General features: G+C 38.6%; 1 protein-coding gene across 1 annotated transcript in view; it reads right to left on the reverse strand.

Moving 5' to 3' along the window:
- Positions 1–1,493: 1,493 nt before the first annotated feature.
- SLC26A3 (solute carrier family 26 member 3) overlaps positions 1,494–16,083 on the reverse strand; it is a 48,280-nt gene continuing 33,690 nt past the window's right edge. The window contains exons 13-22 of the mRNA XM_007982559.3: positions 15,628–15,723; positions 14,131–14,237; positions 12,591–12,660; positions 12,406–12,498; positions 10,729–10,824; positions 9,879–10,112; positions 8,019–8,073; positions 3,792–3,934; positions 3,607–3,672; positions 1,494–1,860 (exon numbers count right to left, since the gene is read on the reverse strand). Coding sequence (XP_007980750.1) covers positions 1,837–1,860; positions 3,607–3,672; positions 3,792–3,934; positions 8,019–8,073; positions 9,879–10,112; positions 10,729–10,824; positions 12,406–12,498; positions 12,591–12,660; positions 14,131–14,237; positions 15,628–15,723 — 984 coding nt within the window. The 3' untranslated portion in view covers positions 1,494–1,836. The remainder of the gene's footprint in view (positions 1,861–3,606; positions 3,673–3,791; positions 3,935–8,018; positions 8,074–9,878; positions 10,113–10,728; positions 10,825–12,405; positions 12,499–12,590; positions 12,661–14,130; positions 14,238–15,627; positions 15,724–16,083) is intronic.

The following is a 16,083-nucleotide window of genomic DNA, read 5'->3' on the forward strand; positions in this document are numbered from 1 at the left end:
TTGACCTCTTCCTAAATTAGGGATCAGATTTTGGTACTAGTCAATTTCCAATATGTGCTCTGAGGCAGGCAAGTAGAAGCTCAGCCCCATGTATTCCCATTACTAGAAGTATACCCAACCTTAGTGGCCTACAAGAAAAAAACATTTAAGGATAAGTAAACCTCTAAGGTGTTAAGGTTGAATGTACTGTGATGTGGGCACAAGAATTGGAGTGCTTGTGCTTGTTTCTTGAGTTTTTTTTGTTGTTGTTGTTTCGTTTGGTTTGGTTGGCAAGAAGAATGCAGAGGGCACCTTTGCTTGGGAAGATGGAGACCTCAACGACAATCCTATATATAAGGCATTTGCCTCAACTTCAAACCAAATGATTGAGTAAATAGGCTCCTGTTTTCAATTTCGACTTCCTGCCCTCTTTAGAGGAGAAGTTCTTAACCCAAGATTTGTGGGGCATTTTATACGTAAATTGTGTGTGTGGTTTTTTCCCCCCCAAAGTCCATAGGGTGTATGGGACTCTATAAGGTGTCGACTCAAAAAGTTAAACACTTAATAAAGAGTGCTGTGGCTGGGCACAATGGCTCACACCTGTAATCCCAACACTTTGGGAGTCCGAAGCAGGAGGATTGCTTGAGGTCAGGAGTTTGAGACAGCCTGGGCATCATAGATACTGTCTCTACAAAAAATGGGAAAATAAGAGAGTGCTGATATTCTACTTTTAAGATTGGCTATGTAAATAACCTGTATCTTACCTTTGTGTATGTAGTTTTAAGTCCAATAGATAAGCCCTCTCAACGACACTAACAGAGTGGAAAGGTACTTTGACAACAATGTTCAGAGGTAAGATCTAAAACAATTGGGACAGCTTTTCCCATTGACAAAGTGGTTTGATGTTTAATAAAGGGCGTTGAATATTTTTCTCTTGGTGCTGATATTTCTAACTATTACATAAATACAAATTTTCACCAAGAGCCATACCAGTGGAAAAGGAGAAGCAGGTGTGCTGAATCTCCTTCTCCAGATAAATTGAACTCTGGAGCTGTTATTCTGCCCTCTGAGTTACAAATAATAACCAGCAGTGAAAAAGAAGAGTCGTACTACTTCTCTGCCATCTGTTTTCCTTGTTCCCACTGAGACCAGGAAGAATTGGCTACCCATCTTTTCTTTTCACCTTCCTTTTAGTTTTTTTAGAAAGCTAAAAAAGCTTTCTCATCTTTTAGCTTGTATAGTTTTCATACTAAATCTATGTAGTTACAGATATTACATTAGAGGATTGTGTTTAAAATCTGGATAGGAGGTTGGATGCTTTAAAAAACTGGTAATCATAAAATCTGAGCAAAGAAGCCTGATTACAGGGGTTCTGTTAGAAGATTCTCGTGTAGGTTTCCAGCCAGACCACTATATAACGGGACCCACAGCAAGCATGTTTCAGAAAGCTAACAAATTTAACAAGACACATCCACTGTACAACTGATTTTTTTAATGGAAATATATTAGTATGACCTGTATAAATTATGACATTCAAAACAGTGGCGTCAATACACTGCTAAACATATGCATGAAGGTAGTGACTAGGATGGAAATCTGTCAGTGCTACAAAAATACATACGAACAAAATAATTTTTGTCCTTTGATAAATCTACAAGATATAAAATTAAGAATATTTACATAATTTCATACTAGATATGTGAAGAATATGCCATACTAGAACAATCTTGTTCCAAAGTTTGAAACATATTCTGTCAAAAATACTCTTTATACAATGTATGAACTTATCAATAACTTCCTGGGTATAAAGTTTTTTATGTCATGGTCAGATGAAGATCCCTCTGAATTATATGTTGATTAGAATTTTGTTTCACCTGGTACCTGGAAGAAGACAGAAAGTTACTGTTTTAAAACACTTGTCAAGTTCTGTTACAATGATCACATCTTAGGAGCTAGAATTTACCAGATTATCAGTTTTTTTGTCTTGAATTTTAATGATCAAGTATCTTCCATCACTACTTGTTTAACATAGATTCATGTGATACCACATTGTAATTCAAAGGCCTAATTTAACTTAAAGTAATGGTACAGTGTGTTGTAGCAATATCTTTCTTCACATTTGTTCCAAAGAACTCTGTGTGTTGGCCTGGTACATTCAGCTTTTACCCCAGTCACCACTGGTGGCCTATCCACTGCTGCTGATTTACCTTCCTAGAGGCTGGACAAAGAGCTGGTGTTAAATGTTTCTTTTTTTAATACGGGGAAGCCAAGGTCCACCAATGTGCTAGCTACATTTGTTAGACAATGGGTTCTAGTGTTTGGGTCAGACATGAAGTTTAAATGCTGTTCCTACCCTTTATCCTCCAATACTTGGTGACAGTTGTGAATGCAGTTACTGAGGAGAGGATTTCTGGTGCGAGGCTCTTCTTATAAGGTACTCAGGCAAGGTGCCAGTTTTATTGGGGTTCTCTGGAATCTAGTCCTGGGAGACAGAATCATGGTGCTTATCTACGTTCACCTCTTACCTCAGGTCTATCCAATTTTCTGGAATGACCTTTTCATCTGACTTTTGCTACTTGATACCACTCTTAATAATGTTCCAGATTTATCTTACGCTATACATTTCTTTTTCATTTCGACTAGAAATTCCTTTTTTGAGACCTTTCAGCTAAGAGAAATACCACCAGCTGCCTGCCATGCTTGAAGACAATCATTACATTCTTTCTCTGGTCCCTCAATCTGTTAGTTTTTCACCAGAGGATAGAGATGGTGTACTATAGTGAACAGAAGACAGGTCTTGTCATCAGAAAGATCTTAGTGCAATCCTGTTGGGGTCACTTGGTGTGTGACCTCAAGCAAATTAAGCTCTCTGAGCCTGTTTCCTGTTTTTTTTTTTTTTTTTTTTTTTTTTTTTTTTTTTTTTTTTTTTTTTTTCCATTTGGAAAATGAAGATACCTCCTTTGTATATTGTTATAAGGATTGAGATACTGAATGTAATACACCTGCCATCTACCTGGCCTACAGCAGAAACCCATTTTAATTTGTGATTCTACTTTTCCCAAACTAGAAACATTGCTTTAAAGGACTGGATGTTCTAGAAATGAACATCTGCAATGAAATGGGACTCTCCAGTTAAATGCTGAATTGGCAACTCACTCTAGTAAGGAAGGATAGAAACTTGTTTCATTGCTTGACTGGACACTGTGCTGGGGACTTCTCAAGCATCTGACTATTGGGAGGTGTGTATTAGCTTATCATTTTCATTGCTTATTCACCTGTAAATGGAAATAGCAATACCTTCCCTGCTACGTGGATTATTACAGGGCCAGAATAAGAGCATTGTTGTAAGTGGTTTGAAAAATAAGATATGCTCAATATTGCATTAATGGAGATGTGTTATCACTATTTTTTCATCCTTTTTTTGTACGGGTCTGAGTTTCTTTTCCCAAAAACTCCCTGTGAGATTGGTTAGCATTGCTTCACTTCTCTAGGGATGAGGCACAGAGGCTCAAGCAAGTGCTGGGCTTTCTGCCACATGCAGGAAGTGGCCTCACTACTTTGAAGGTGATTTTCTTTTTTTTTTTGCTCTGATGTCTAGGTGAAGATAAACCTGTTGAAGAATCTTACCTGATATTCCCGATTACGTAATCCTCCATTTGTATTTATGGTAAAATCAGTTTTTCCATCTTTTTCCTGAGAAAAAGAGAATGGAAATAGGGATTAGGGGCTGGGTTTTTTTGATGTTGAAAAATAAAGAGAAATTTAAGGAGTGGCTGCTTATGCAATTGTGAAAGTCATCAAAGAGCTGGTACCTGACTGGGTTTAAACTTTGAAGTACTGTAATCTTTCTTCATCGAAATATGCAAAACAGCATCATGGATTGTTAAGAAAAGTATTGAGGTTTTCACTTCACCATCAAAAAATTCATACCGGTTAAGCTTCTCAATGAAGTCATCTAAAGAGAGAAAAACAGTAACTTTTAGGAAAAAAACAATTGTTTGACCACCAGTTTTTCCTTGAGGCTAGTAATTTCACCTTCCATTTGCAAATGTGCGTTTCATTGACATTTGGTTGTTTGTAGGTTGCAGTGGTATAATACTGGTCTATCTTTAGTACAATGTCTTTTGGAACTAACAAATACCTTTGTAATAAAAAACAATTAATGCCCTAATGTAAAAAGGAGGAAGGCAAAGGAGCAAATGAAAACCGATAGTTCCTAGAAGAAAACTCATTTAGGCAGGAGCCTAGTGAATTGATCTCCCTGCTTAATGATTGGAGTATCAAGTGTGGCTTCTTACTAAAGTTTAGGATTCTGCCAAAATGGAACATATGTTTATGGACCAGTGATATGCTGTGGTTCTTTATTGTAGCCCATTTTTGCAAAGCTGCTGGGTTTTATGAGAAAACATCTTCCTTACCACTTACCTCTCTAATCATCTTTGAGAAATCCCATTTTTGTAGGTACTAAACAGCATTCATTTACATGGATTACTCAACCAACTATTACCTTATGTCTGCCATATGCAAAACTCTGGCTGAGTAATAAGAAAGATCAAAAGATAAATTAGACCTGAATCTTGCCCTCAAGGAAGATAGAACATTTATTTATATATTCCTGTAGTACTGACAGAAAACGTGTTGTATAATAATGAGGGCAAGGAGCAATCTAGTTTTTTTCCTTGTTTTCTTAGTTTTAGAATAATTCCCAGCACATAGTATGTCTTCATATTTTTTGTTGAATATATAAGAGAGATATAGATCAAGTACTATGAAAATTCTGAGAAAGTTACCTCTTGGTGGGTATCTGGGAAAACTTGAGCAGGTACCATCTAAAAGTGCCTAGGATTTGGAGAAAAGTGGAGGAAGAGAAGGTACGCAATCATGGAGATGGATTCTTCTGTTCACAGACAAGCTTTCAGTGATAGAGGGAGAGGGAGCATGGAGGGCATTGTGGCCACCAGGATCTGGGATGGAGAGGGTGGCGTGCAATGACAAGGAAGGTGATAATCTTTGATAAAGACTGAAAAGAATGCCAGGCAGTAGAGACAGCAGGAACAGATACTTTCCAAGATATCTGGGATGATGGAAAAGGGTAAAATTGTTAGTAAATTAAAGGTTCCTGGGATCAAGGGGATATTTTTAGTTATAAGGAAGCCTTGACAATAGTTGAACTAATTTTCAGTCCCACCAACAGTGTATAAGCACAGTGTGGTGATTCCTCAGAGGGCTAAAGACAAAAATACCATTTGACCCAGCAATTCCATTACTGGGTATATACCCAAAGGAATATAAATCATTCTGTTATAAAGATGCGTGCATGCGTATGTTGATTGCTGCACTATTCACAATAGCAAAGACATGGACTCAACATAAATGCCCATCAATGATAGACTGGATAAAGAAAATGTGGTACATATACACCATGGAATACTATATAGTCATAAAAAAAACCAAGATAATATCCTTTGCAGGTACATGGAGTTGGAGGCCATTATCCTTTAGCAAACTAATGCAAACAGAAAACCAAATACTGCATATTCTCACTTATAAGTGGGAGCTAAATGATGAGGACACATGGACACATGGAGGGGAACAATAAACACTGGGGCCTATCAGAGGGTGAAGGGTGGGAGGAGGGAGAGGATCAGGAAAAATAACTTATGGGTACTAGGCTTAATATCTGGATGATGAAATAATCTGTACAACAAACCCCCATGACATGAGTTTACCTATGTAACAAACCTGCATGTGTACCCCTGAACTTAAAAGGTTTTTTAAAAAAGTCTTGAAACTGGAATACGTCTGTATATTTTAGGGACAGGATCCAGTAGAAAGGAAGAGATTAAGGATGCCAATTTTATACCTTTCGAAGGACCTGTGTACCACTTGTCTCTTCTCCCTAAAAAGCTCCCCCTAAGTACTGTCAAGGTTGACTGCCTCACTTCATTCTAGTCTCTACTAAAAATGTAATTTGCTGGACATCCCTGATCAGCAGTCCCTTCCTTCCTTCCCTTCCTTCCCTTCCTTCCCTTCCTTCCCTTCCTCCCCTTCCTTCCCTTCCTCCCCTTCCTCCCCTTCCTCCCCTCCCTTCCTTCCTTCCTTCCTTCCTTCCTTCCTTCCTTCCTTCCTTCCTTCCTTCCTTCCTTCCTTCCTTCCTTCCTTCCTTCCTTCCTTCCTTCCTTCCTTCCTCTCTTTCCTCTCTTTCCTCTCTTTCCTCTCTCTCTCTCTCTTTTTTTTTTAATTTGAGACAGTCTTGCTCTGTCACCCAGGCTGGTGTGCAGTGGCATGATCAGAGCTCACCGCAGCCTCGACCTCCCAGGCTCAAGTAATCCTTCCATCCTTCCACCTCAATCTCCTGAGTAGCTGGGACTACAGGCACATACCACCACACCCAGCAATTTTTTTTTTTTTTTTTTTTTTTTTAAGAGATGAGGATTCACCATATTGCTCAGGCTAATCTCAAACTCTGGGGCTTAAGTGATCTGCCTGCCTCAGCTTTCTAGAGTGCTAGGATTACAGGCATGAGCCACCACTCCCAGCCTCTGTTTCTTAACCCTGCTTTTTTCTTAGCACTTATCACTACCTGAAATATGCTTTTATTTATTTATTATATGGCTTTCCGATGCGACTATAAGTTTCATGAGGACAGGGGCTTGTCAGATTCACTGCTGTATTCCCAGCACCCAGAACAGTGCCTGATAAATAGTAGGTATTCAGTAAGTCTTTACTGAATGTCCATGATGTCCTAGGATCTAGGGAAGAGATAGGAAATAAGAAGGTAAGCAAGAACAATACCTGCCCTGGAAGAGATATAGTCTAGTAGGGACACAAACTGAACTGCAAAATTATTTGATATGTGTGTATTCTGTGGATGCAAACAGTCTGAAGACCCAGTGCCCTGCCTGGGGAAGCAAGAATGTTTTCAGTTATTGTCGGAAAACTGCCTGAAGAAGCTTTCTTCAGAAAATGGGATGGGAGAGCATTATAGGGATGGACAAGGATATTAGTTAGAAAGTCCTTCTAGAAGGCCTAGTTGAGAAATGAGAAGGGTCTAGATTAAAGTTCTGGAAATGGATAGGAAGAGACTGATTTAAGAGGAAATATTTATAGTACCTGGTGACTCACTGACTAGAGGGAAGGAGAGGAGAAATTGGTGATGGTTTCAGGGTTTCCATCTGGAAAACTAGGTAAGCAGTGATGCAGTGATTGTGATAGGAAAGAAGTATTTTTGGGAGGGGGAATCATATACGTAGTTTTAAAAATATGTATCTGAGGTGCCTGGGGGATATCCGGACAGTCGAGTCCGTTGGTCTGCAGCTCAGAAGAAAGGTCTGGGCTGGAGGTATAGTTTGGGGATTCATTAACAAGTAGATATACATGAAATCATAAACATGTAGGAAATTGACTAGAAAGAGTCTGTGGAATTAGAACCATGGTACCGAGTGTAAGTTTGAAGCTTGGGGAAGACTGAAAGAGTGGGAGTTGAACCAATGTCTGACCCTGAGGAGATGTTTGAGAGTAGGAGGTGAATCAGAAATGTCTTGCCAGAGTCAGGAAGGGAGAGAGTTTCAAAGACAAATGCTAGAGAGAGCGCCTGATGCTTAAGTACGCTGCTGCAGAGGGACCTGAGACGAAGACAGTTAATCCTGACAATCTGGACATTGCTGATAACCTTGGCAAGGATGATCTCATCAGCAGGTGAAGCTAAACCAAATTATTATGGGCTAGAGAGTGCAAGGGAAGGGAGGAAGAGAGACAGAAAACGAGGCTACTTTTTCAGGAAATTTAGAGTAAAAAATAGTTAATATATTCCTCCTTTGTTGCCTATGAAATCAGGATTCAAATTGTAGAATTTATTTAATTACATATCAACTAAAATACAAAGATGCTGTTTCCATAGGGATTTTTATTGGGTTGGCTGCAAATTAGATTTTCATCTTGTTTATATAAAATATTCTTTGGAGAGGCTGTCTAGATTGAGAGTTGGCATTGAGCCTGAAGTGATCGTCAGAACATAAAGCAAAAATAAAGCCGCTTACCATCAACTCCAACAATATACACATCTACCTTGATCCTGATAAATTCTTGCAAAATCTGTTCAAAAGAAAGTATATCTTCCTTAGGGAACAGTTTCACTTGTCAGAAATATAAAGAAAACAATCAGAATTATACCTTACAGGTGATATATTGCTTTCAGAAGCTTTAACATTTTGAAAAGAGATAATAGTGTCAAGAGATACTAAAGTTAAAACCAAGGCTCTATGACAGAAATAAACCCAAATAAAGGAGCCCTTCTCCTCAGTAAGAAGTTAAAAATGATCATTCTTGAAGGGAGTATTATGGGAAAATGTTCTGTCTCAAACTCATAAGAACAACTCTGATTTAATTTTAAAATAGTGTCTTCTTTGGGATGATCTCAACTAGAGCTTTCTTGCTGCATAAAAGTTTAAAAAAAGAACCTACGGACCATGAGTTGCTAATTATTCTTGTCCACAATGAATGGATATATCTAGCACCAATGAATCTTTATACATTTTTCTGGTCTCTAGGCTAAGAACAAATACCAGTAGTGATGTGAGTAAGATCATGGAAGGTAAGAAAAGTAGCTTATATTGTTGATCAGGTTAGATGATCATTAATATCATTAATATCATTGCCATCATTAGTAAACACTTTCAGAACCTCTTCTAGGCACTTAACTGTCCTTTGTGTTATACTGCTAGAACCAAAAAATAAATATGTGTGTGTGCGCGTGTGTGTGTGTGTGAAAATGCAGAAACAGTAAGCTAAAGTAATCAAAAGCTAAAATAAGCAAAAACTGAAACCAAAAAAAAAAAGAAAACGCAAGTAGACTTAAGAGTTACATGATGTTAATATTAAAAAAAAATTCTTCCATTTTCTAATTTTGTATCCAGTTCACATGTATCCAGTTCATGCTTAATAGGTCTTATCTTAGGTCAGCTCTCACTTGGGTAGATTTTTGTGAAAACCCAAGAAAAAGAAAGATGTAGAATTTCTTAAATTTTCTTTTTATATGTTTCTGCATTCCTGTTAGAAACTAATTTATTTTAGAAATGTGATAAATCTGTGGAAAGAAAACAGGCTGCAATCTGATTGTCAGTCGTGTTTTGAAATCACATGTGACATTTATTCTTTCATATATCTATTTGGGTTTTAGCCATGTGAAAATCAGCTTATAGTGAATGAGGATAAAACAAAAGGATCCACTCTTACATTTTTTCCCAATACCTTTCCAGATCTTCTCTGATTTCAGAATAATTTAGATACTATGCCCACAAAGATTTGAAAACACCACAGAATTGGAATTTGAAAGGAATGTGAGCATAGTTGTCCACCAGCAGATTCATCATACATTAGTATTGTAGATTTGATTCCCTTCAATATAGTACCCAGTCTGATGGAAAATGCCCTTTTCAAGAGTCCACTGAACACCACCTTTCCCTCCATGGAATACTCTAAGATTATAATTTGCTTCTAATTAAATGCCTGTTACCTAAAGGAGCATCCTTCCACAAATACAATTATTATTATTATTTTTTGAGACAGAGTCTCCCTCTGTTGCTGGAGTGCAGTGGTGCAATTTTGGCTCACTGCAATTTCCACCTCCCAGGTTCAAGCCATTCTCCTGCCTCAGCCTCCCAAGTAGCTGGGATTACTGGTGCATGCCACCACGCCCAGCTGTATTTCTAGTAGAGACGGGGCTTCACCATGTTGGTCAGGCTGATCTCAAACTCCTGACCTCAGGTGATCCACCCACCTCAGCCTCCCAAAGTGCTGGGATTACAGGCATGAGCCACTGTGCCCAGCCCACAAATACAATTTTTTTTTTTTACCTTCAGTCATTGATTGGTTGTTTCCATTAAAAACAAAGAAATTACCGATTTAAGGCCCCTCATTGAAGAAACATCAAGAAAGGACACTGCTGAAAAGTCGAGAATGAGGCTGTGGAGGCTGATTTTGGGGACCTCAATGTTGAGAGGAAGCTGATCATTCCAGTCAATCTGGAAGGGCAGGTCTGTGGTATCGATTGGCTCGTCCAGTACTTGTATCTGATTGTTGTCCAGCTCTTCATCGGAATCTTTTATGGTGTCAACAGTACATATAAATCCTTTCTGCAGGAGAAGATAACAAGTGTAAAAACTGTGACCAAGAAAAATATTGGGTATGTCAGAGATAGCCAGTGAGTTTCAGAAGCACTGATTCAGAGTTGAGCCAAACAATGGAATTGGACTACGTGTGGTGGCTCATGCCTGTAATCCCAGCACTTTAGGAAACCGAGGTGGGAGGATCACTTGAGCCCAGGAGTTTGAGACCAGTAAGGGCAACATGGTGAGACCCCATCTCTGCAAAAAATTAAAAAATTAGCCAGGCGTGGTGGCACATGTGCTTGTAGTTTCAGCTACTTGCAGGCTGAGGTGGCAGGGTCGCTTGAGTCTGGGAGGTCAAGGCTGCAATGAGCTGTGATCGTACCACTGCACTCCAGCCTAGGCCACAGAGCGAGACACTGTCTCAACAAGATTGTAGACACTTGTGTTTGGTGCTTTTCCCAGGAGAATAAAAATTTTAGGGAGACCCTCAAAAGGATGTCGTTTTAAAATATAATACTCATTGACACATGAAATCCCTCGTTTATCTTGCATTTCACTTAAAGGAATGGAACTAACCCCTTGAATCATCCTTTACTAAGCTTTTAGCTATAATGCATAGAAATGTGGTCAAGGAACTTACTGGTGTTACTTGCAGCAGGCCTTGCTTCTGCAGTTTTCGGATTTTCCTCAAAGCTTTGTTGCGCTTGCGTAGAATTCGAAGTGGACTGAAGCCAACCTGAGAAACCCATTGCTATGTTACAAGAGTACTCAATATTCTGTTATGTATATAGCATAATTCTAACAACTTTAACTGGAGTGATTTGAGGGATTGGGACAGATAATAAAAATATTTGTGACAAAATTTAAACGTGGTTTAAACAACATCAGCAACAACATTGTATCAGACCCATGGTCTACTCCACCTGTATGCAGTTACCAACAGTCAAAAGTTTTTGTATAACACAGTCCAGGATTCATCCATAAATTATCCATGAATGGACGTAAACTCTATTTGAATCTGTTTGTGTTTGGAACCTACGCAACTCTTAGGGGATTTTATTTTATTTATTTTCTATTTATTGAATATGAGTGGCACCTACATAAGTATTCTGCTTGTATGTAATTTTTATCTTATTAAAATTTATATAATTGTATGTTATATAATTTTATTTTATAATTTTAGTATTATATTTGAGGGTAATCTTTGTTTTTGTTTTTTGTTTTTTTGACACTAATGAATTCTTATTGCTGTAATATTTAGTTCCAGATAAATAAGAGAGGAGGATCAAATTATGTAATAAAAAATCCTTGGCCAGATGTGGTGGCTCACACCTCTAATCCTAAGACTTTGGGAGGCCAAGGTGGGAGGATTGCATGAAGCCATGAGTTCAAGGGTAGCCTGGGCAACAAAGCAAGCACTTGTCTCTACAAAAAATTTAAAACTTAGTGGGGTATAGTGGCACATGCCTGGAGTCTCATCTGCTTGGGGGGCTGAGGCAGGGGGATTGCTTGAACCCCAGAGTTTGAGGTTGCAGTGAGCTGTGATCGTGCCAGCCTGGGTGACAAAGCAAGACCTTGTCTCAAAACAAAACAAAACAAATCCTTGACAAAAAATATAGTTAGATGGAAGTTTACTAGAGTAATTGAAAAGGGCAGTACAGAAAACCAAATATACAATATAATCTCATTTTGCAAACAACAACAAAAAAGTGGGTAGAAAAATATCTGACGCATATCAAACTAATAATAATAGTTAAAGTTTAAGGCAGAGGCTCTATGCAAGGTACAGAGAGACCAAAGGCATATTTCAAGAGGGAGGACTGAGTTTTTTTTGTTAACTGTCAAGATTGCTTCCTTGTCATCATCTCTTCAGTTTGCCAGGGACACTCAGTATTTATTGTCATTCAGTATTAACTATTCATTTACAACTGCTATACTGAATCTCTTGATGATGCAGTCAAATATTAAATGTTCCTTCATTGTTTCTGAAGTTGATACCCAAAGAAAATCTGTAGGATGACACCTACTAAAAGCCAGCAGCCCAAAATGTGGTAAATTTTTTTTACTCTACAGCAGAATTTGAGAAAAGGATTCTTCTATATTACATGTCAGCTGAAAAGGCTTATTTCCCAACCTGTTAACAAACTCCCATAAGGTAGTTTCATCTGCTCTGGGACATGGGACAAAAAACACTGACACAACCCCACCTCAACATATGTGACATAACCCAGCCTCAACAATGACCTTACAGAATAATGACATTCCCAGATATTCAGTAAGATTACAAGGAAAAACATTAAATAACCCCAAACCTTACAGCATCGATAAGTTTCTGCCTGAAGAAACCAATGTTTGCAAAGTAGATAGGAGATGGACATCTGAAAATTTTCACTCCTTTCAGCTCATACATCTATAAGGCAGAGAAGCATTGTTAGATGGTGCCCATTAGATCCATACTTAATATCATTTAGCAAGTAAAAGAAAAAAATGAATCTCCCTTACATCATAATAATCTTTTTTATTCTTATAGATGTTGCTTCTTCCAATATTAGCCAGCGTGCTGCATTTTGGACTGTCGGGAGAAAAATACCAAGTAAATCATTCATGTATGTTTGTTAAGCCTATAAGGCTAACACTGATTTTTTTTCCCCAGCATACCAAAGCAGGCTCACTTTTCAAAATGTAAAAGGTTGGGGAATCATCATGCTATCAGAGACTCTGGAAGGTGAACACCTTGTTTTACTTATCTTTGTGTCCTCTCACAGCACCTAAAATGTGCCTCCCATTTGTCATGGTACAGTTTATAAAGCACTCCATATGCTTTTGCCATTTTGTTTCTGAATATCACAGTTATTCCATGAGGTAAGGCAGATATGATTCCCCAGTTGTATGAATGAGGACATGGAAAAGTAAAATGACTTGCTTATGACTATTCAGTTTGTCTCTATGTTTGATGGGTTCCCAGTAAATAATGGAATGAAATATAAATAAATGAAAGAGTGCAGGAGAATTTCAATATCGATGTATTCCATCAGTCAGAGATTGACTTTGTGATAACAACTTCTGTTCTAGAACTCCTTAGTTCCCAAGGAAGCCTCTTTCTCTGTCACACCATGTAATTCAAAATAGGCTCAGCAACCACATGGTAGTGATGTTACATCGCAAAGATTTTTAAAAATCAAGGCTGGGTGGCATGGCTCATGACTGTAATCCCAGCACTTTGGCAGGCTGAGGTGGGCAGATCACCCTAGGTCAGGAGTTCATGAACCAGTCTGGCCAACATGGTGAAACCCCGTCTCTAGTAAAAATACAAAAATTAGCCAGGCGCAGTGGCAGGCACCTATAGTCCCAACTACTTGGGAGGCTGAGGCACGAGAATTGCTTGAACCCAGGAGGCAGAGGTTGCAGTGAACCGAGATTGCACCATTGCACTCCAGCCTAGGCGACGAGCGAAACTCTGTCTCAAAAAATAATAAATAAATAAATAATAACAAAAAAGATGCTTGGACTGAATTATTATTAAAAATCAAGAATTCCAAATGGCTTTTGTAGAATTTTAAGGTAAGAGGGGCCTTTGAGAAGTTCTCTAATCCAGCTCCATATTTTAAAGGTATGAGTGCAATCTAACAACCTATAAAAGAAATCCATCCACTAGATGGAAAGAATCTCACAGTCTCAGTAACACATTTCCATGTTTAACAAGTACAAAGCAAAGACATTAAACCTGCTTGGAACAGAATTACTTTTGGTTTATAGCTGGGAGAACAGACTCAGAGATTTATATGATTTATTTGAACTGGAGTCAAAGACAGGAGCAGACCAACAGCAGGTCTCCTCCCTGGGCTGATACTCTAAAGCTGGGCCATGCTATTGCCCTTCAGGCCTTGAGATGAGCAACTGGAGGGAGGATAAACTACCCCATCCTGATAGAAATGCACACCTATCAACCAACTACTGTTCTCTTAGCCAGTGACATTTTTTTTTCTCTTCTGATTTGGGCAGGTCCAAGCATGCTTGGATGCAGAGCACTTTGAGCACTCACAATTGGGTCCTGAACACGATGGTTAGCAGTTGAAATGCCACACTAGCTGCCAGGCCTAGCCCGAGTCCCAGGACAATGGTGAAGATGCAGGTCGCGACCCAAATTAACTGTGAAAAGAAAGCAACATATACACTACAATTTACTTTGATTAAAGTACAATGTGGAGATGGGGTCTTTAAAAAAACTTTTTTTCTTTTTTTGTAGAGACAGTGAGACCTTGTCTCTATAAAAAAAAAAAAAAAAAAAAAAAAAATTAAAAACTTTGCCAGACGTGGTGGAAGTTGGAAGTTGTCATCTTGGGCAAGGGAGCAAAGTGCACAGAAGACACTTGTCTCAAGAGGTCATTTCTGCTGGCTCAGGTTCTGGGCCACAAAAACACAAGCAAACATAAGAGGATTCAAAGAAAGTGTATTCATTTCTAATCCCATTTCCAACCCATTTAGGAAATGGAATTGTCTGTCACAGTGGTAATTATAATTGCAAAAACCGCAATTATTTTTGCAGCAACCTAATATAACCAGCTGCTGTTCATTAAAATCAGCAAATTAGACTAGGCATGAAGGCTCACATCTGTAATGCCAGCACTTTGGGAGGCTGAGGTGGGAGGATCACTTGAGGCCAGGAGTTGGGCAACATAGTGAGAATCTGTTTCTACAAAAAATTTTAAAAAATTAACTGAGGATGGTGGTGTGCGGCTGTAGTCATAGCACTCAGGAGGCTGGGGCAGGGGGATCGCCTGAGCCCAGGAGTTGGAGGTTATAGTGAGCTAGAATGGCACCATTGCACTCCAACCTGGGTGACAGAGGGAGATCCTATCTCTTAAAAAAAAAAAAAATCAACAAATTAACTGGTAGAGCTTATACTAATGTTTTACTCTTGGTCTGTGGATTTAATTGATGGTTGCTATCTTTATAAGAATTTTAGCATGCCAAAAGGGTGTTAAAATGCCCCACAAAAGTAAATCAACTGTAGTTTACTAGTTATGATCTTTAAATACCTAAGGGTATGTTAACAAGCATTTTTACACCACAGACTTTGACCCTGTTAAAATAGCAAAGCATGTGAGAGCAAGGGGAGCCTTTCCAAATGAGAGTATTTCCAAAAGGAATGTTCGGAAATTAAGTTCTTCACAGATTCGTGGAAACAAACACATTCTGTAATGAAAAACAGAAGCCATGCATACCCTAAAGTTCCAAGATTTTCTGTAGTCTTTCGGATTACTGCAAGAACTTTTAGAATAGGCCTAAGGAAGTTCCAGACTAGTGTTTCATGGAGCCCCTTCTTTTAAATTAAAAGTAGCCCATTTTTTTAAAGTCCCAGAAAACGATCATTAGAGTATGCAATTTAAAAATAATAAATAAAACAAACTAATGTTATTTTGAACAGATATATAGAAACAAACTTTCACTTAGTTTACAATATAAACATGCATTTCACATTAACATTAAAATGCTATTGTGATTTATCTCTCTTTCAAATACTATTGCCTCTACTTACACAATCATATTTATCCTTTCGCCACAATCTGCCTATTTCAGCAAACTGCATCAGCATTCCCTTTAAGTTTCCCAGTGCTAAAGCTGCCAGGACGGACTGTGAAAAACATAAACATCAGATGTACTTTAAGTTAATGAAATAAGTCATATGGAAGCAAAGGTGAAGGCTGTAGATAAGTGTGTGCTTTAAAGGGCCTCAAAGCAAATCAAAGCATACACCCTTTTGCTGTGTGCGATGCCACGCAGGACACACCAGAACTGGGACTCTGACCTGTTCCTATGAATGACTTTGTCCCCACCACAGTGACAAGGCCTAGACTGCTCTTGTGATTATGAGATAGATGATCTGATGGCATTTAGTAGCCTGCATCTTGGGACAGAGAAAGGCAGACCTTCAGACATATGACAGATAAACACTTGGAATAAATTCTTCCCAAGCAGAGACAGTCTAATGTGT

This window comes from Chlorocebus sabaeus, chromosome 21 (genome assembly GCF_047675955.1).
Source record: "Chlorocebus sabaeus isolate Y175 chromosome 21, mChlSab1.0.hap1, whole genome shotgun sequence".
Taxonomy (NCBI): Eukaryota; Metazoa; Chordata; class Mammalia; order Primates; family Cercopithecidae; genus Chlorocebus; species Chlorocebus sabaeus.